This window comes from Gymnoscopelus microlampas (assembly GCF_963454915.1).
Source record: "Gymnoscopelus microlampas genome assembly, chromosome: 7".
Taxonomy (NCBI): Eukaryota; Metazoa; Chordata; class Actinopteri; order Myctophiformes; family Myctophidae; genus Gymnoscopelus; species Gymnoscopelus microlampas.
The window spans coordinates 33,570,676-33,586,834 of record NC_139944.1 but is presented as its reverse complement, the minus strand read 5'-3'; the positions used below and the strand labels follow the sequence as shown (position 1 = coordinate 33,586,834).

The window sequence follows — 16,159 nt, the reverse complement described above, 5'->3', positions numbered from 1 at the left end:
CTTGTACTCAAGAACTGTACTTAAGTTCAGTTTTTAGGTGCTTCTACTTTACTGGAGTATGTCCAATTGTCAGTACTTTTGCTTCTACTCCACTACATCTCGGAGGCAAATATTGTACTTTTTACTCCATTACAATTATTTGAAAACTTTAGTTACTAGTTACTTTATAGATTTTGATTATTATTACGAAACATACATTAAGCCCTATTTAAACTTTTGCTATTTTCAAAGCATTTTTATACATCTTGTGAAATGGGACATTCGGCAAAATGAGTAGGCTACTTTTACTTTCAATACAATAAGTATATTTTAATGCAAATACTTTTGTACTTTTACTCAAGTAAATTTTGAATACCAGACTTATTTGTAACAAGAGTATTTCTGCATTGTGGTATTGATACTTTTACTTAAGTACAAAATGTGGGTATAGGCTACTTCTTCCAACACTGCTTGTTCCCAGAGCTTTTAAACTTGACTGAGTGACTGACTGGGTGTATGCAATGTTTACCATTGGCTCTATTATCAACGTGTCGTTACGGTAGGAAAAAGTATGACGTAGAGGCACACCTTCGGTTTTGGAAGGACACCAGGGGACCGTGGCGTGAGTGGGACCTCAGCGTCGTCAAGGACAGCCCCCCCTCCCCAGCCGGGGGACTTTCTTTACAGTGACAGGCAGCCGTTAAGCTGAGACATTCTGTTGATCAGTTGATCACATGCGCTCAGACAGACAGTCGGTGTGTTTCGGTGTAAAGACTACAGACACAGATCAGATCACCAGCCGCTATCAACACTGCAGGAATCCTCGTTTTGCCGGCAGAAAAGGTAAAAGGCAAAATGTATAATGAAATATGCGATTGGGTGAAAACCTAGTTTGCTGTCATGGTAGAGAATATGGGTAGAAGTTAGAGAATGTAGGGCTATTAGAATGTATAATATATCTAGTCGTGACTAGTCAAGAGTTATGTGCGTAGGCTATATTAAAAAATAACGTTTTATTGTTGCATCACTGCGGTTTTGGCAGCCGCGTCGGGCAGTAGCCTATATAGTCTACGCCAAGTCGCCAGCGATGTGATGTGTCAGATCATCACGGTCCTGGTGCTGATACACTGTCTGGAGTGATCAGGGACCACCGGGTGGTCGTGACTCGTGTCGTGTGTCTTAACCCCTGAAGCCTTCTAAATCCCAACAGTAGCCTATTCTGAAAAACGTTTCTATATCAGTGGTGCTGAAACTTTTTCATGTCAAGGACCCCTATGTATTTGGCCGCCGACACCCGTATCAAAATATTCTGTAGCAAATATTTGAGTTAAAAATGTTTTAAATGTTTTAAAAGAATATATTCAAAGATTTATTTGTGCACACATTTTCACATTTTTTCAAAAATAGCTGATCTACAAGCTCATAGTTTGCTGCACCATGAGCTTGAAGATCTGCTATTTTCTAATAGCCAAAGTGTAAAATAATGCTTTTTTAGCTCAAATCAAAAGATGACACAGATGCATTCCAGGTTGTAATGGGTCAAAATAGGCAGACTGTGTCTGAAATTATAGCTACTTGCCTATATTCATGTGAGTTTTAGTTGAAGATTTAATGACACAATGTCGTCTTTTGATTATGAATTAATGCCATCCATTTTAAAGATTCAAATGAGGGGTTTATTTGTCACTTGATTGATTGATTGAATACTTTATGAGACAGAAATGCAAACAGCACAGGTACAGTCATACATTTGGGCTAAAAGAATAACTCATACAAGTAGGCTATAAGCAGTGAAATAACATAACATGCTCTCTGCAGACCATGCTGACAATAACAATGCAACAAGATTGTACAGGATTACAAGATAATACAGTTTAAGAAAATAAAAGGTACAATCTTTAGCAGCAATGTTGAGATTAATTTAGCAATAAGCCTATAATTGCAGAATATGCAGTAAATAGGGTATACACAATGCAAGAAATGTATGTTTATTGTGTATTTACTGTCAGCAATACCCTTTTGTTTGAATGTTTTACCCAGTTTTTAACCTTTTTGTGATTTATTTTGTTTTTAACTATGTAGCTCTCTGAGATTCCCTATGAATGAAATGTGCAATACAAATAAAATACATTAATATCGTCATCATTATTGTTGTTATTATGGTAAACATATAGTCCCTCTGTTTCAGAATGGGCAATGGGCTGCTGAGAAGGACATTTTGAATATTGCTGTTAAATCCTCCATCACCATGTCAAGCATCCAAGACGTGGGCTCTGCAAACTTGGCCGAAGCCAAGAAAACAGAGCCTAGAATGAATGAGAAGAAATGCTGTAAGTAAACCTGAACCTGCATGTTAGTCAAACCAAATGAGTTGTTCAGAGCAGTAGTTCATTAACATATTGGACTTGATGTTGATATTCTACCTGAATGGTTAAAATGTTTTTGAAAAAGCTTCTGCAGGTTTTTTGAAATGTAGTACATTTACAAAAGTTATTACTGAATAGTTGTTCAGTAACACAAAACAGGTAATGGTAGACTAGTAAATTAAGCAAGTAAATGAAGTCCATCATGGTTGGTTGGCTAACCTCAGATGCACAACCAAACTGACAATGATAATGCATTTGTTACATTTTGTCCATAACCTGTCAGTGAAATAAATTATCTGATACTGCAACTTTTGTGTGTGTGGCAATTATGAGGAGATCTGGTTGATGATGAAATGACAAAGTAAGCTTCTATCATAAACATACACTTTTTGGGACAGTTGCTATTTTTTCTACTCTGTGTTATAATTACATCTGGAGAGAGAATTATATTATTATATTATATATATAATATATATTATATTTTGTGTGGCTGGCCTAGTTGTAATGTGGTCTCCGTCCTTCAAAATGGAAGCAAAAATATGCACATATGATTGACATGAATCTTCTCACAGCACATCAATAGTAGGCCTACAATTGCCTACAAAATATAAGTCATGGGTTGGGACATTGAACAGACTAGCTTTCATTCTTTCAAGCGTTATTATATTATTATTTTTTAACTTTGATTTAAAAGTCAGAATTTGCCCAACATTTTGGCCACTATGACGCCCGCTCAGCACCCTACTGCACATTCGTGCACAAAAGAAACCTACACAGCATAAAGAGCCACTGTGCAGATCTCACACGCACATGGGTGCGTGTGTTTTTGTGTCACTTTCTGAAACACGCGCACATCTCTGTGCATGACTCGTGTCCACGAGTACAGGCTGTAACCACTTTAGCCCTATTTTATACCTACGCTATTTGAAACCACTTGTACTGTACTGGTGGTAGTTCAAAGGAGGTGGTTTCTATAGTAAAAACATTTGTAAATAAGCTTATAAATATGGTATTATATCATGTTATAATATAAGTGTTGAGGAAACCTGCTCTGATTAGGAGCAGGTTAGGACTTGGGATGGTGTGAGGCATCCCAAGTGATGAACCATGCTCATCATAACCATCTACAGTTTGGTACCAGGAGGCAGACTTGCGGCTGTACACACTTCTCTGCTTCCAACAGAACAGCCATCCACCCAACACCCCATAGAGACTGTTAGATTACACTCAAATGTGATGGGGGCAGCTGGGAGGAGGGCTGGCGGTGTCAGGGGGTACACCAGCACCTCCGGCTGGGGGTTTGGGGCATTTAGGGTATATGAAGGGACCAAACGCCTGAAGGGCTCTTGTTTCTAGTTTTAATTAACATTTAAGAGAGCAGTTGATATGCAGTACACGTTTCAGTCTCTACTGACATTCTGAAGGACACAATGGATGATGATCCGTGATCTAATCTCCCTCATTTTACTTATCTGTGCACGATTCCGTGTTTAATTTCCTGTCTGTTATGAAATACGGTCTGTAATATATTTCACAATGCAGGTGATAAACAACAGGGAATTCACACAATTATTGCACATAATGATAACATAAGTGGCACTATTTATTTATTTATGACTGATGTGTTTCATCTGTTTAGCCTGGGCCTCCTATATGACCAACTCTCCAACGGTGATTGTAATGATCGGTCTGCCTGCGAGGGGAAAGACTTACATGTCCAAGAAATTGACACGATACCTCAACTGGATAGGAGTCCCTACCAAAGGTAACGTGGTAGTGTGATGGAAGTCGCCTTCTCAATCAACTGAAATAATAGACGTTATTCTTAAACGTATCCATGTTGTTTTTAAATGGACCATATTCAACCTTTGTTTTAAAACCACAAGTGTAGACATGCCTCTGGGTTGGTCCAACCTGGTTTCAATATACAGTAGGTGGGTTTTAGTTTTCAGCATTAGAAAATGGTATTTTATGACTTTCAAAGACTTTGCTATGGTTGTCTGAATTTCATAGAAATTACATTTTCCAACATTTTGTGGCAATTGCCACCCATCAGTCACATCAAGAACTACAACTATAACTATAAAGATATAGTTTTCAAATTTGTGATCAAGTGGATGACAGAATCCACACCACAACTATAACGATAACATTGGTAAACTATATAGCTTAGTTGTAGTTAATGCTTGGTGTGGACAGCCCTTTATTCTCTGAATATACTATTTTGGATTAGGACTGGGTTATATGTACTGTTTGTATAGCAAGTCCATCATAGTTATCAGAAAATGTTCTCCAAATTTAGGATAATTTGAATCTTGAGTAGTAAATTGTAACTACATTATCAGTCAATTCTAGACCAGCATTCAGATCTTGGTTTTCACTGTATAATTGACAGTAATAACATTGGTCGTCAAAACACATCAAGGGCAAACTGTTGACTCCATTATTATGTGTGCCATTTGCAGTGTTTAACCTGGGTGTGTACCGGAGAGAGGCCGTCAGGTCTTACAAGTCCTATGATTTCTTCCGCCACGACAATGAGGAGGCCATGAAAATAAGGAAGTAAGTTCCACACTTTTCGAAGAACGAATGTGGTTAAGAGATTGTTTTCACGCATTCATTCTTTGTAATTTACGTACGTCCACCATTATTAGAAGCGACAGTGTAATAAACGGTGTTGTGTGAGGGAGTATCATGTTTCCTCAGCTCACCGTGAGTCACTTTGGTTCATTCTGCAGTCTCCACTGCTGCTTTAGTGACTAAGCTATTTTTGGGCCAGCAATCAATATTCCGGGCCAGGTTCACACTAGCGTTATCTCCGACTGCCATTGTCTGTGTAAAACTAGGAGTAATGCACACATACTGTTTTAGTCTATGTTTGTAGAGTAGTATGCATATTTACTTAATATAAAGCACCTTGTAACTCGTGTTTGGAAAAGCTATATAAATGCTAATAACTGATTTTACTTAAGACACACTCACCACTCACATGAGGTGCTCCAGTACAAGCAATGCTAAGCACTGACCTACATATTACACAAGCTGCTGCTGTCAATCTGAGGCACCTACAAGCTTTGTAGAATGTTGAATGGATTTTAGACCCAGGTTGAACAGGAGTTGAAATAAATGGTATCTTAATAAGTCCCTGTGGTCACTTAAAACCTTCTGGCTTTTATGGTGTTGGTAAACCCCCAGCCATCCAACACCTAATCAAGTTATAACAATAACAAGTACTGGCAAATACTCTGTCCAATCCTGCATAAAAGGGGAACTGCCATATTTATTATTGGATTGCTGACCTATTGGAGAAGACCAACAGCTTACCATAGCAGGCAGCAATAAAATATAAAATTTCAGATCAAGTTCCATAAAATACAATGCTTTGTCTAATTTCTCACTCATTTGTTTCATACAATTCTGTTCAACATCATTTCCACATAACAAGCAATTTTAATGAGCATTTCAACAAGGGAGAATGGACAATAATTGCCTGAGTTAAACCTTTATGTGTATAGAGACAGTAAAGGGACCATTAGAATAGATTCCATTATTTCTCTCTTTTTGCCATAGACAATGTGCTCTGGTTGCTCTTCAAGATGTCAAGGTGTATCTGAAAGTAGAAGGACAAATTGCTGTGAGTCCCCTTTGTCTGCTTTTCTCTGTTTTAATTTGTCTGGATAAATGTAATCTCATCTTTGATGCTGGCATACCTCAGGGCGGTGTTAAGATGTCCTTAATCCTCATCTGTCCTAAAATACTTTTTGCTACATGTCTTAACCTTTTGCTTCCTTTCACCAGGTGTTTGATGCAACTAACACAACAAGAGAGAGACGAGACCTCATTTTGGATTTTGTTAAAGAGAATGAATTCAAGGTAAATCAAGCGAAACAGATTTATTTTCCTGTCATGTATTGCTGCTTATCATTTTTTACACCTTGGCTCTGTAGGAGTCTTGTGAGTCTGTGAGCCCGGGTCTAATCTCAAACCATTGGGCCAATTAGTGCAACATTTCTTGTGCACCCTCTCTGCCAGTAGGCCAAGGAAGTAACTTGCATTGTATATAATGGAAGTCAATGGCGTTCAATCAGGCTAAAAACCTTGCCCAAATACGGAGTCATTGTACATACATCATAGATGACTGACATTACAGGCTGACCACATACACCGTTATTGAAACCCCTTTTGTTATGTCCCCTTGATGGGTCTGGAGAAGCCAAATAAAAGACTAAGTAAAACAAAACTCAAGCCCGACTAATAGTTTTCACCTCTTAACCTAGCATTTTTAACAAGCTACTCCTAACTCCTTACTCAGAGGATAACAAACAAAGCAGACTGAGTTTGGGAACAGACCAAGCAATGGCAAATATAACAATACATGATACAGCCACAAGCAGAAGGTCAGGTAATATGTGAACAGGTGCAGCTTATATACTGGAGTGGGAGCCAGGTGATTGGTGCACTGGAAGGAGAGGAGATGATTGTCTAATGAAGATTGATGGGAGGAAAGACCAATCACAGTAGTAGAAGATAAAGGAGTCAATCATAAGAAACCTAAAAAGACAAAAGGAAGGGAGACAGAACTAACATCCTTGAATACAAATAGATATTCATGTTTAAACAAGTAATTTTCTTTTAACATCAACCCATTCAGCTGACATTCACAGGCAGTTGAGTCATAAATTGTCCATGTGACCTCCCCTCTTTCCAACAGGTGTTCTTTGTGGAGTCTGTGTGTGACGACCCAGAGGTCATTGCTGCTAATATCATGGTATGTTCTGTGAATTTCTGTAATTTAGCGCTTGACTAACACGTAGACCGAGTCTAGCCCATAATCTATTATTACTCATGCTGTGTCCTTGTTTTGTCAGAAATGTTATAATGTATTGAATACCTTTGCAGGAAGTAAAAGTATCAAGTCCAGACTACCCGGAAAGACACAGAGAGAGAGTGATGGAGGACTTTCTCAAACGAATAGAGTGCTACAAGGTTAATTACCAACCATTAGACCCTGATGAGTATGACAAGTAAGGATGTATGAATCTTCATGGGTGTTGTGGTAACATTATCTCACTAAATTAAAGAGTCCAACTTCCCATTAAAATTGTGTAAATTGTGGCTGTAGCTGATACTGCAATTTTATTTACCCTCTTAGCAATTGGACAGGTGACCGACGATCATTTACCAGCAACTACAGTATGGCCAATTGACCAAGAAGTTTGTAATTTTGCTGAATTACTCCCTGCAGTTCTGAAAATAGACAGTAGGTGGAAGTAGAAAACAACCATTCTGTTCCTTCCACAGGGAACTATCTTTCATCAAGGTGATGAATGTGGGTAGGCGTTTTATGGTCAACCGGGTGCAGGACTACATACAGAGTAAGATAGTCTACTACCTCATGAAAATCCACGTGCACTCTCACTCTATCTACCTGTGTCGGCATGGGGAGAGCAACCACAACCTTGAGGGCCGCATCGGGGGAGACTCTGAACTTTCACCTCGTGGGAAGCAGGTGCTGATTCTCTCAGGTCAACCTCATTTTCCAACAGGGCTGCAACTATCAAATATTTTCTTAGTGATTATCTTTTGATTAATCAAATAATTGACAAGCATCGTTTAAAAATATTTAAAACTAACTTTATATATCAACAAATAGATAAATCACTTGAGGCCTATTTTATACTTCGTCTAGTGAGAATATCAGATGTACAAGCTCACACGTCGCATCGCAACACGTGAGCATGCAGATCTGATATGTTCTAAATGTTTTATTATGAATTACGAATAGTGAATCGATTCTTTTATTATCGATTTATTATCGATATTTTCAAATTGATTAGTTCGATTAACTGTTGCACCCCTATTCTCCAGGCTGTAATCTCTTTTGACAATTAATATGCATATTCATTTAACGTAAGAGTTAAACTAACACTCTGGGTTTTACTGTGTGGGCTACCATACGATTTCTAATAATACACAAATGCCACGTTTTCTCTCTGTCTTTTTCATCCCCAGTTTTCCCAGGCATTGCGTGAGTTCATTGAGGAACACCAGCTGTCAGACTTGAAGGTGTGGACCAGCCAACTAAGGAGAACCATCCAGACAGCTGAGGAACTGGGTGTTCCCTACGAACAATGGAAGATACTCAACGAAATTGATGCTGTCAGTAACCTGATTTCTGTTCACTGCTAACAGGGGTGGGATAGAAAAAAAGGGACAAAATATAGGTGGATAAAGTCAAAATGAGACAATGGAAGCCACTTCAAATAAAAAAGTGGAAGTTGTTATTTGTTCCTCCCACTTTCTGCATTGACGTGGTTTCCAGTTAATGTTTACATGTGACATCAGACACCTTTAGCGTTATCTGTTGACATGATCTCACTCTCTTGTCATGCTCCAGGGCGTGTGCGAGGAGATGTCCTATGAGATGATTGAAAGCTCATTCCCAGAAGAGTTCGCTTTGAGGGACCAGGACAAATACCACTATCGCTATCCAGGAGGAGAGGTAACCTGGACTTAACTGTACTTGCACCTGTTCTGGCCAAAATACCTTATTTCATTCCACTTGTGTCAGACACCAGCCAAGATAAACATTGTAAAATGTTGATTTTCCTCTTTTTTTTACATTTGAGAAGAAAACAGTAGACTGTTGATAAGCCTATTTAAATAAAGGCGGGGGGAAAAGTTAAATGTGTCTCCTCTGGCTCTCACTGTAGTCCTATCAGGATCTTGTTCAGAGGTTGGAACCAGTTATCATGGAGCTGGAGCGCCAGGGCAACGTGCTGGTCATCTGTCACCAGGCAGTGATGCGCTGTCTGCTGGCTTACTTCCTAGACAAGAGTGCAGGTCAGGAAGAAATGTGTCACCCTGAAAAAATAACTGATCCTTCAACCGAACATGACAGGTTCTAATAATGGTGGAACTTGGACGTCATGTTGACACTTGACGTCACAATGACTTCCAAGTTATTTGCCTTTCCTGGTCAACGAAGTATATATGGATTAAATAGTTAACGAAAGACAACTCAGTTTGATCCGCTGCTTTGCTCTTGAAATCTAGTGCAAATCTAGTCAAAATATGACCTCCCATGCTGTGGAAAGGCTTGTTGACAGTCACACACACGCACGCACGCACGCACGCACGCACGCACGCACGCACGCACGCACGCACACAGACACACACACACACAGACACACACACACACACACACACACATGCGTGCGTGCGAGCCAAGATAACACACACACACACACACACACACCACCCAGACTAATTCTAGACAGCTGCCCTCGTCATAGGAGCCACGCCATAAAAAGATAATGCAATGATGTCATGACAGATTATAAATCAGGTTTAAACTTTAAGCAGTAGATACGCACGCAGACAGGGTCTGTAGAGAATGCCTTTACACATGCTTCTGAGTAATTTGTGTGCATACAGATACTGTAAATGCACACACATACACATGGTGATAAATAAATGCAATTCTTTCCCACAGATGATCTACCCTACATGAAATGTCCACTTCATACAGTGCTCAAGCTCACACCTGTTGCCTATGGTACTGTAGATTTTTCCTTTTTTAGAACATTTTATTTGAAGTACAGTTCATACATATTTTATGTCTTGAGCTGTTCCAGAAATGTCAAAGTGCTGTCACATGTGAACATGCTTGACCTGGATGTATTCTTATTTATTTTTCTCCAGGTTGTAATGTGGACATGTTTTATCTTGACGTGGAAGCAGTGAATACACATCGAGACAGGCCTCTTGTAAGTCTAGACCAGGCTAAGAAATGAATGCTGTATCAATGTGCATTTGCCATATCTGAATTGCAGCCTAAAACATATTGAGTCATTGTGTTTATCTACTATTTGATAACATATTCAATGTAAAACTCATTCGAACATTGACAAGTTCTGCCTTGTGATGTCAGCTAATCCCAATGTAGGTGCAATGCAATCACACTTGACAGCCCAAATATGATAATTGCTTTGCTTCTTTGACTCGTTCCCTAAACATTCCTGCTCTGTTCTGCTCACACTAAGGAACCTGAGTGTGTTCCTGTGTTCTTTGACCTCCCTAATTAATCAAAGTGGCTCGAGCTATGCCTGATTAAGTGAGTAGCTATAACATGATAGTCCTTATTGTAGGCTGTGGCTGATTATACATCTCTGCTTGCTTGAACTGAAATCATTACCATCCCTATGCTCCGGTCTCCTTCCGTCACTGGGTTTTTAGTGCTCATAGGTTATTTGTATACTTATTACATGAACCCCTAGCATCCATATTCTGGCCATGTGATAGTAGGCACACTTTCTGCAAAAATACTAATCTACAAGCTGGCAGCTCGTATTGTGAGCTTGTAGATCGGGTATTTTTGTCGAAGAGATTTGGTGTAGAAAGGGGCTAAGTACAGACCCCTGAGGACCCCGGTCAACGAAGTATATATGGATTAAATGGTTAAGGAAAGACAACTCAGTTTGATCCGCTGCTTTGCTCTTGAAATCTAGTGCAAATCTAGTCAAAATATGACCTCCCATTCTGTGGAAAGGCTTGTTGACTTGATCAGATCATATGCTGTGTCTTCTCATGTAGTCAGGTTTATATAATCACATAAACTACCACTACTTGTCTTGTAGTGAAATTACATTTATGTCTCTTAACAATAATATTGTTATGTTCCCTGTAGTTTTTGTTTGTGTTTGTCTGTGTCTGGTGGAGGTTGCCCCAGGGAGCTGCTGCTGCTGTGTGTTCCCAGCTACAGTACATATTTTTTCTTTAATGTTTTGCGGTGTTTCCCCTTCATCTCCTACCAGGGTAGAGTCACGAGGGAGAACACTCCCCTTCTGCGACGGAATAGTTACACCCCCTTGTCCAGTCACGAGGTCAAGCGACCCAGACTCTACAGTGCCGGGAACCGGCCCTGGCTGCCCCTCGCCCTCACCCCTGCGGCTCTGATGCCAGAGGGACAGCAAAGTGAAGTTAGTGTCAGAAGCACCCTCTTTAAATCAAAGTCAAGAATTCTAATCAGACCACCAGCCACTACCCCTCACTCACTCCCCACCACCCCAATCCTCACCTTATCTTTAGCATTACCCACTCTTGGATGGTTCAGTGTCTGTGTTGCAATGTAGGGGTCTACTTCTCTATCTGTCTCTCATCTTTTTCTGTGGAGGTGTAATGGTTCTTGTTGAATGCAGCATTTACCCCCTGCTAAATGTTGTGGCTCTGTCCTCCACCTCAGCTAGCTGTTTGTCTCATGGCATGGCCTCTGCGTCACAGTTGGTTCAGCTTCAATATGCACAGCAGCATGCATACAGCTTTGGTCCTGAGCTAGCATGCTCTGAATAGCATAATGATAATATAAAGCCTGATTTAAGCACCGTTCACACTGAGCACTATAACTATAACGATAACTATATAACTTATATCGTTCACCATTGTATTTTTTTCATAGTTGGTGTGAACTCTGCCATCCACTTGACTTGGAACGATTTTTTAAACTATATTTTTATAGTTATAGTTATAGTGCTCTGTGTGAATGGCCCTTAAAACTTATTTCCACGACAGTGTCGTGTTTTAAGTATAAATCAAGCATAAGGAAACGCTCCTGTATGAGTCAGCATGTCAGTCTACGTAGCATAATGGACGACACATTCAGACCTCAGTGACATTTTATTAGAGGGTCTTAGGAAATGTATTCAAATGTGACACAACCCCAAATCCAAGCCAAAATACGTTTCACCAATATAATTACTTTTAATTAATAAAAATGTAATGTTATGGAAGCTTTTTAGCAGACCATGGCACATCGCTTATTGTTTTAACATACAGTATGTACTAAACAGGGTAACTCAGAGCAGGCAGATAAGTGTTAAAGTTTTGAAAAGCCATACTTTGTAAATGTTGTGTGCTTGTGTGTATTTGCCAGCCTTGCTGTGTAAGTACAGTGCTTCAGTCCTTCTCCACATTTCTATCTATTTCTGTCCTTCTCCCACCCTCCTTCCGTCTGTGTTCTCAGCCTCGGATAGGAAGCAGTTGTCTGTGAGTATTTTGGAGACTTTCCTGCCCCAAAACCATCCATATCTTCTTTCTCCCGTGTTTTGTATCTCTATGTTTAACCAAAACTTTTGGTTTTGTGAAATTGTCTGCCTTGTCTTATCACAATTATCTGCAGTCATTTCTTCATATAACATAATAGATGGTTCTCAAACTTTTTCATGCCCGAATTGATTTATATTTGGCTGCGGACCCCCATCTGAAAATGTTTCGTGCCAGGGACCCCCAGAAGAGAAGATCTGTGATAGAAAAATGCTAAATTCTTCAAACATTTTCAAGATTTTTTTTAAATGTTCTAAAATATCAGATGTACAAGCTCGTATGTACGAGCTTGTATCTCTCTTATTTTTGAATAGCCAACGTATAACATATGGATAAAGGGGTTAAAATGTATTGACTAATTTAGCTGGGGACCCTGTGGAACCCCCTCAAGGACCCCGGGGGTAACCGGACCCCACGTTGAGAACCAATGACATAGATAATACTGTAGATTGGTTCAGATAACTGTATTGATGAATCGGTGATATAAACTTCAACTCATATGCGTAATGTGCTCTATATTTACAAGACACTAACATTCATAAAAATTAGACGTTTGTCAGTAAACAAAACAAACTGTAGTCTGGATTGATTGAACATTGATTATTTTTTCATACAGAGAAGTAAGACTGCAGGGGTTGCTGCAGAGTTATTTTCTGGTTTCTGCAAAACTAGGGACTTAAACATCAACTAAATCTGTCTATTTCTTTTGAAGGAACCCCTGTGTGAAGCAATCGACTATGACAGCCCGGAGGAAACTAGTGACAGTGTCTGTTACTGAGTGACTTAGAAGAGAAGCCTGTGTCTTTCTTCTCTTCTCTCCTCTCTTCTTGTGGCATGTGGAAAAGCTATGGGGATTCATTTATAAATCGTTCAATTTCAAAAGGTAATATTTATTTGTGTGCGTAATTTCTATCAACGTATCCACTATCCAGTGTTATAATGCTATATTATGTCATCTTTCTCTTTATAATTATTATTATTTTTAATCATATTCCTTAATATGATTGTACAATAGAAGAACATTATATGCATTTTCATAAATGAGGCCGTGTGAGTACAGGGTCGTCTCTAGTTTTATCTCTGGGCCTTCATGTTCCTCTTAACTCTGCATGCTGAGGCACCAGAAAAGAAGAAGCTTTAGTTTCGTGTATGACTCTTATCAACTCTCACTCGCACGTTTGCCAATAGAAATAAATCAATCAGTGGAACATACGTACATCCACAGATCGGATTGGTAACTAAAGCAACTTGTAAATGCTGCATTGCCTTACTGTGATGTTTGTTTGCACTTTTACTACTGTGTAAAATCCTCAGTGTTCATTTATCTCTGAGAGTGTACAAATAGAACCAAATAGAACCGTAAAGGTCAATATTTGTTTACATGTAGTGGATGAATTATCACTGAGGATTTTGCTGTGTACCGTTAGACGCTTGTGTACCACTGAATGTAATGCAATCAATTATGTTTGATGTTGATGTTATAATAAAAGTATGTTTTGCTCATTATACAATATAATGATTATGCGATCATTATATCTACAACTGAAACCGTGTTAGATATTTAAAATGCATATTTTTATAATGCAACCAACCGTAATGATAAAGAATGTTAATACTGCTTTGGAGGTGTGCATTTTAGATTTACCGTTATCTGATCTGATTGTGTTGCTGTCAGGGAGAAGGGGGTACGTAAGTCGAGCCAAGTGAGTAAGATGAGACACCCCATGTTCAGATGTGATATTTGGTCTGTCCTGCTCTGTACCATTTATTTGTTCAGATTGCATCTATGAAAAAATGATTGTACACCACATGGCTTCCTTAAACACATACAGCATATGAAGATAGAAATAGGTTGTGTTTTTCGTTAATTATGTCTACATTTTATTCAATGAACATTATAGAATGGGAACATGAGCTCTTTTGCATCAACTTACCCCACTGGGGATAAGTTGCGCTAAATGAACAGTTTTTTTTCAGTGATCAATAGTTTCTGAACAACATTATCTACACAAAAACTTGTTTTAAGCGTGCACAAGAACCTGAAGTATGTATTGTTTCATTGTTGTAATGGAAATTGTATTTATCTGGGTGTGACCATAAAAAAGTGGATCATCTTACCTCATTCTCTCTCATACATTGTTTACCAAAAATCAGGCAATGAAACTCACAAGTTCACAACTCGTTTATGTTTCATCTTCCCTTCTACCACAACCTGCTGTTCACAAGAGCACAATAAATTGTGTGAGATAAACTGAGATACTGAATTCCTAGCCTGTAGCCCAGTGTTCCCAAACACTGGGTCCCATTTTTATGTGTTGCGAGTATACAGCATGTCCCTTTATTTTCCATTTGCTACATTTTGTTTTTAATCATTATTATTATTATTATTGGATCCCCCCAGAAAACATCCTTTTTTATTTTTTATAAACACTTTTTTTCTTTCAAACAAATATCATAAATAAATACAAACTTACAAATTCCATGAATAATAAATAAATAAAAAATAAGTAGTGAAAATAGCCCATCTACAAGCCCTCAATGCTTCACATGCTGCAATGTGTTGTGAGCTTGCAGATCGGCTATTTTCACCAGATTGCGGTGAAAAATTCCTCTTTTGGGTCTCGAGCTAAAAAGTTTGGGAACCACTGCTGTAGCCTATTCATGTTAGAGATTTAACTGCAGCTAAAGCAATATGATTTTGACATTGCGATCATGTTTGTATGGCCTACACATTTTAATATCTGGTCTTCTAGTCAGTATGAACTTAATGATGGTATGCAGTACGCACAATTTCACTGATTTATTTATATCAGCTTAAAGGTTTTTGTCAATTGTAAAGCCACTTGCACAACATGTTTGAATGAATGATATAAATTAAATGTAAATACAAATGAAGGCTGTTGAAGTTAGTCCTACTTCAAGCAGTTTACTTGTGCCTTTATAGCAGACACTGACATTATATAAGTTTGTATGTAACAAAGCAAAGATGGATTTGTTTCTTTTCCACAATGTGAATAAATTAGTATTTGATGTTGTCTATATGGATAGCTATGTTTTATCCAACTCTGTTATCAGTTAACTACAAACACTGTCAGTCATGTTAATTTAACTCTCTCTGATTCAATTACAAACCATCTAAATTACTATAAAACAATAAAGTAACATTGAAATGGGGTAAAAGGGGGGAATAGATGAGTACTAGACCAACTGGATCAAGTAATTCCATTCCACTAGTGATAGCCTACTGACCAGTCAGCCAACAGTTGTCAGCATCCTGGTGTCAGTATCATCGTCAGTGGCCATGATACTGACACCAGGATACTGACCATGATACTAACCAGGATACTGACCAGGATACTGATAGCCTGATATACTGACCAGGATACTGACCATGATACTGATAGCCTGATGCTGACCAGGATACTGACACCAGGATACTGACCATGATACTGACACCAGGATACTGACCATGATACTGACACCAGGATACTGACCATGATACTGACACCAGGATTTTAGTCAGTAACTCAGTATCATGTAGGCCTATTATTTTATTTTTCATTTTGCATCACTGACAATAATGTAAAGCTTCAGTGTGATTCACTAGACAGGCAATATGTTTTATTGCAATTGCAATAAAACATATTGCATAAAACACATATAAAACATGAAATGTTACTATATGATGTAGCTTAAGCTACATGATACATCAT

At 38.7% G+C, this 16,159-nt stretch overlaps 1 protein-coding gene across 3 annotated transcripts; it reads left to right on the top strand.

Annotated features, from left to right (window-relative positions):
* Positions 1-587: 587 nt before the first annotated feature.
* On the top strand, positions 588-14,710 carry pfkfb2b (6-phosphofructo-2-kinase/fructose-2,6-biphosphatase 2b). 3 transcript variants are annotated; one of them, XM_084061186.1, is made up of 17 exons: positions 588-822; positions 2,168-2,309; positions 3,985-4,110; positions 4,811-4,907; positions 5,916-5,979; positions 6,144-6,218; positions 7,057-7,113; positions 7,245-7,369; positions 7,647-7,854; positions 8,358-8,504; positions 8,743-8,847; positions 9,059-9,188; positions 9,841-9,903; positions 10,050-10,114; positions 11,162-11,326; positions 12,367-12,389; positions 13,159-14,710. In XM_084061186.1, exons 2-17 carry the CDS (start codon positions 2,228-2,230, stop codon positions 13,226-13,228), a joined length of 1,602 nt encoding a protein of 533 aa, XP_083917312.1. In that variant the 5' UTR covers positions 588-822; positions 2,168-2,227; the 3' UTR covers positions 13,229-14,710. The 3 variants fall into 3 exon arrangements, with proteins under 3 accessions (XP_083917312.1, XP_083917310.1, XP_083917311.1); XM_084061184.1 differs by lacking the exon at positions 12,367-12,389; XM_084061185.1 differs by lacking the exons at positions 12,367-12,389; positions 13,159-14,710 and having other exon boundaries at positions 11,167-11,325.
* Positions 14,711-16,159: the final 1,449 nt, after the last annotated feature.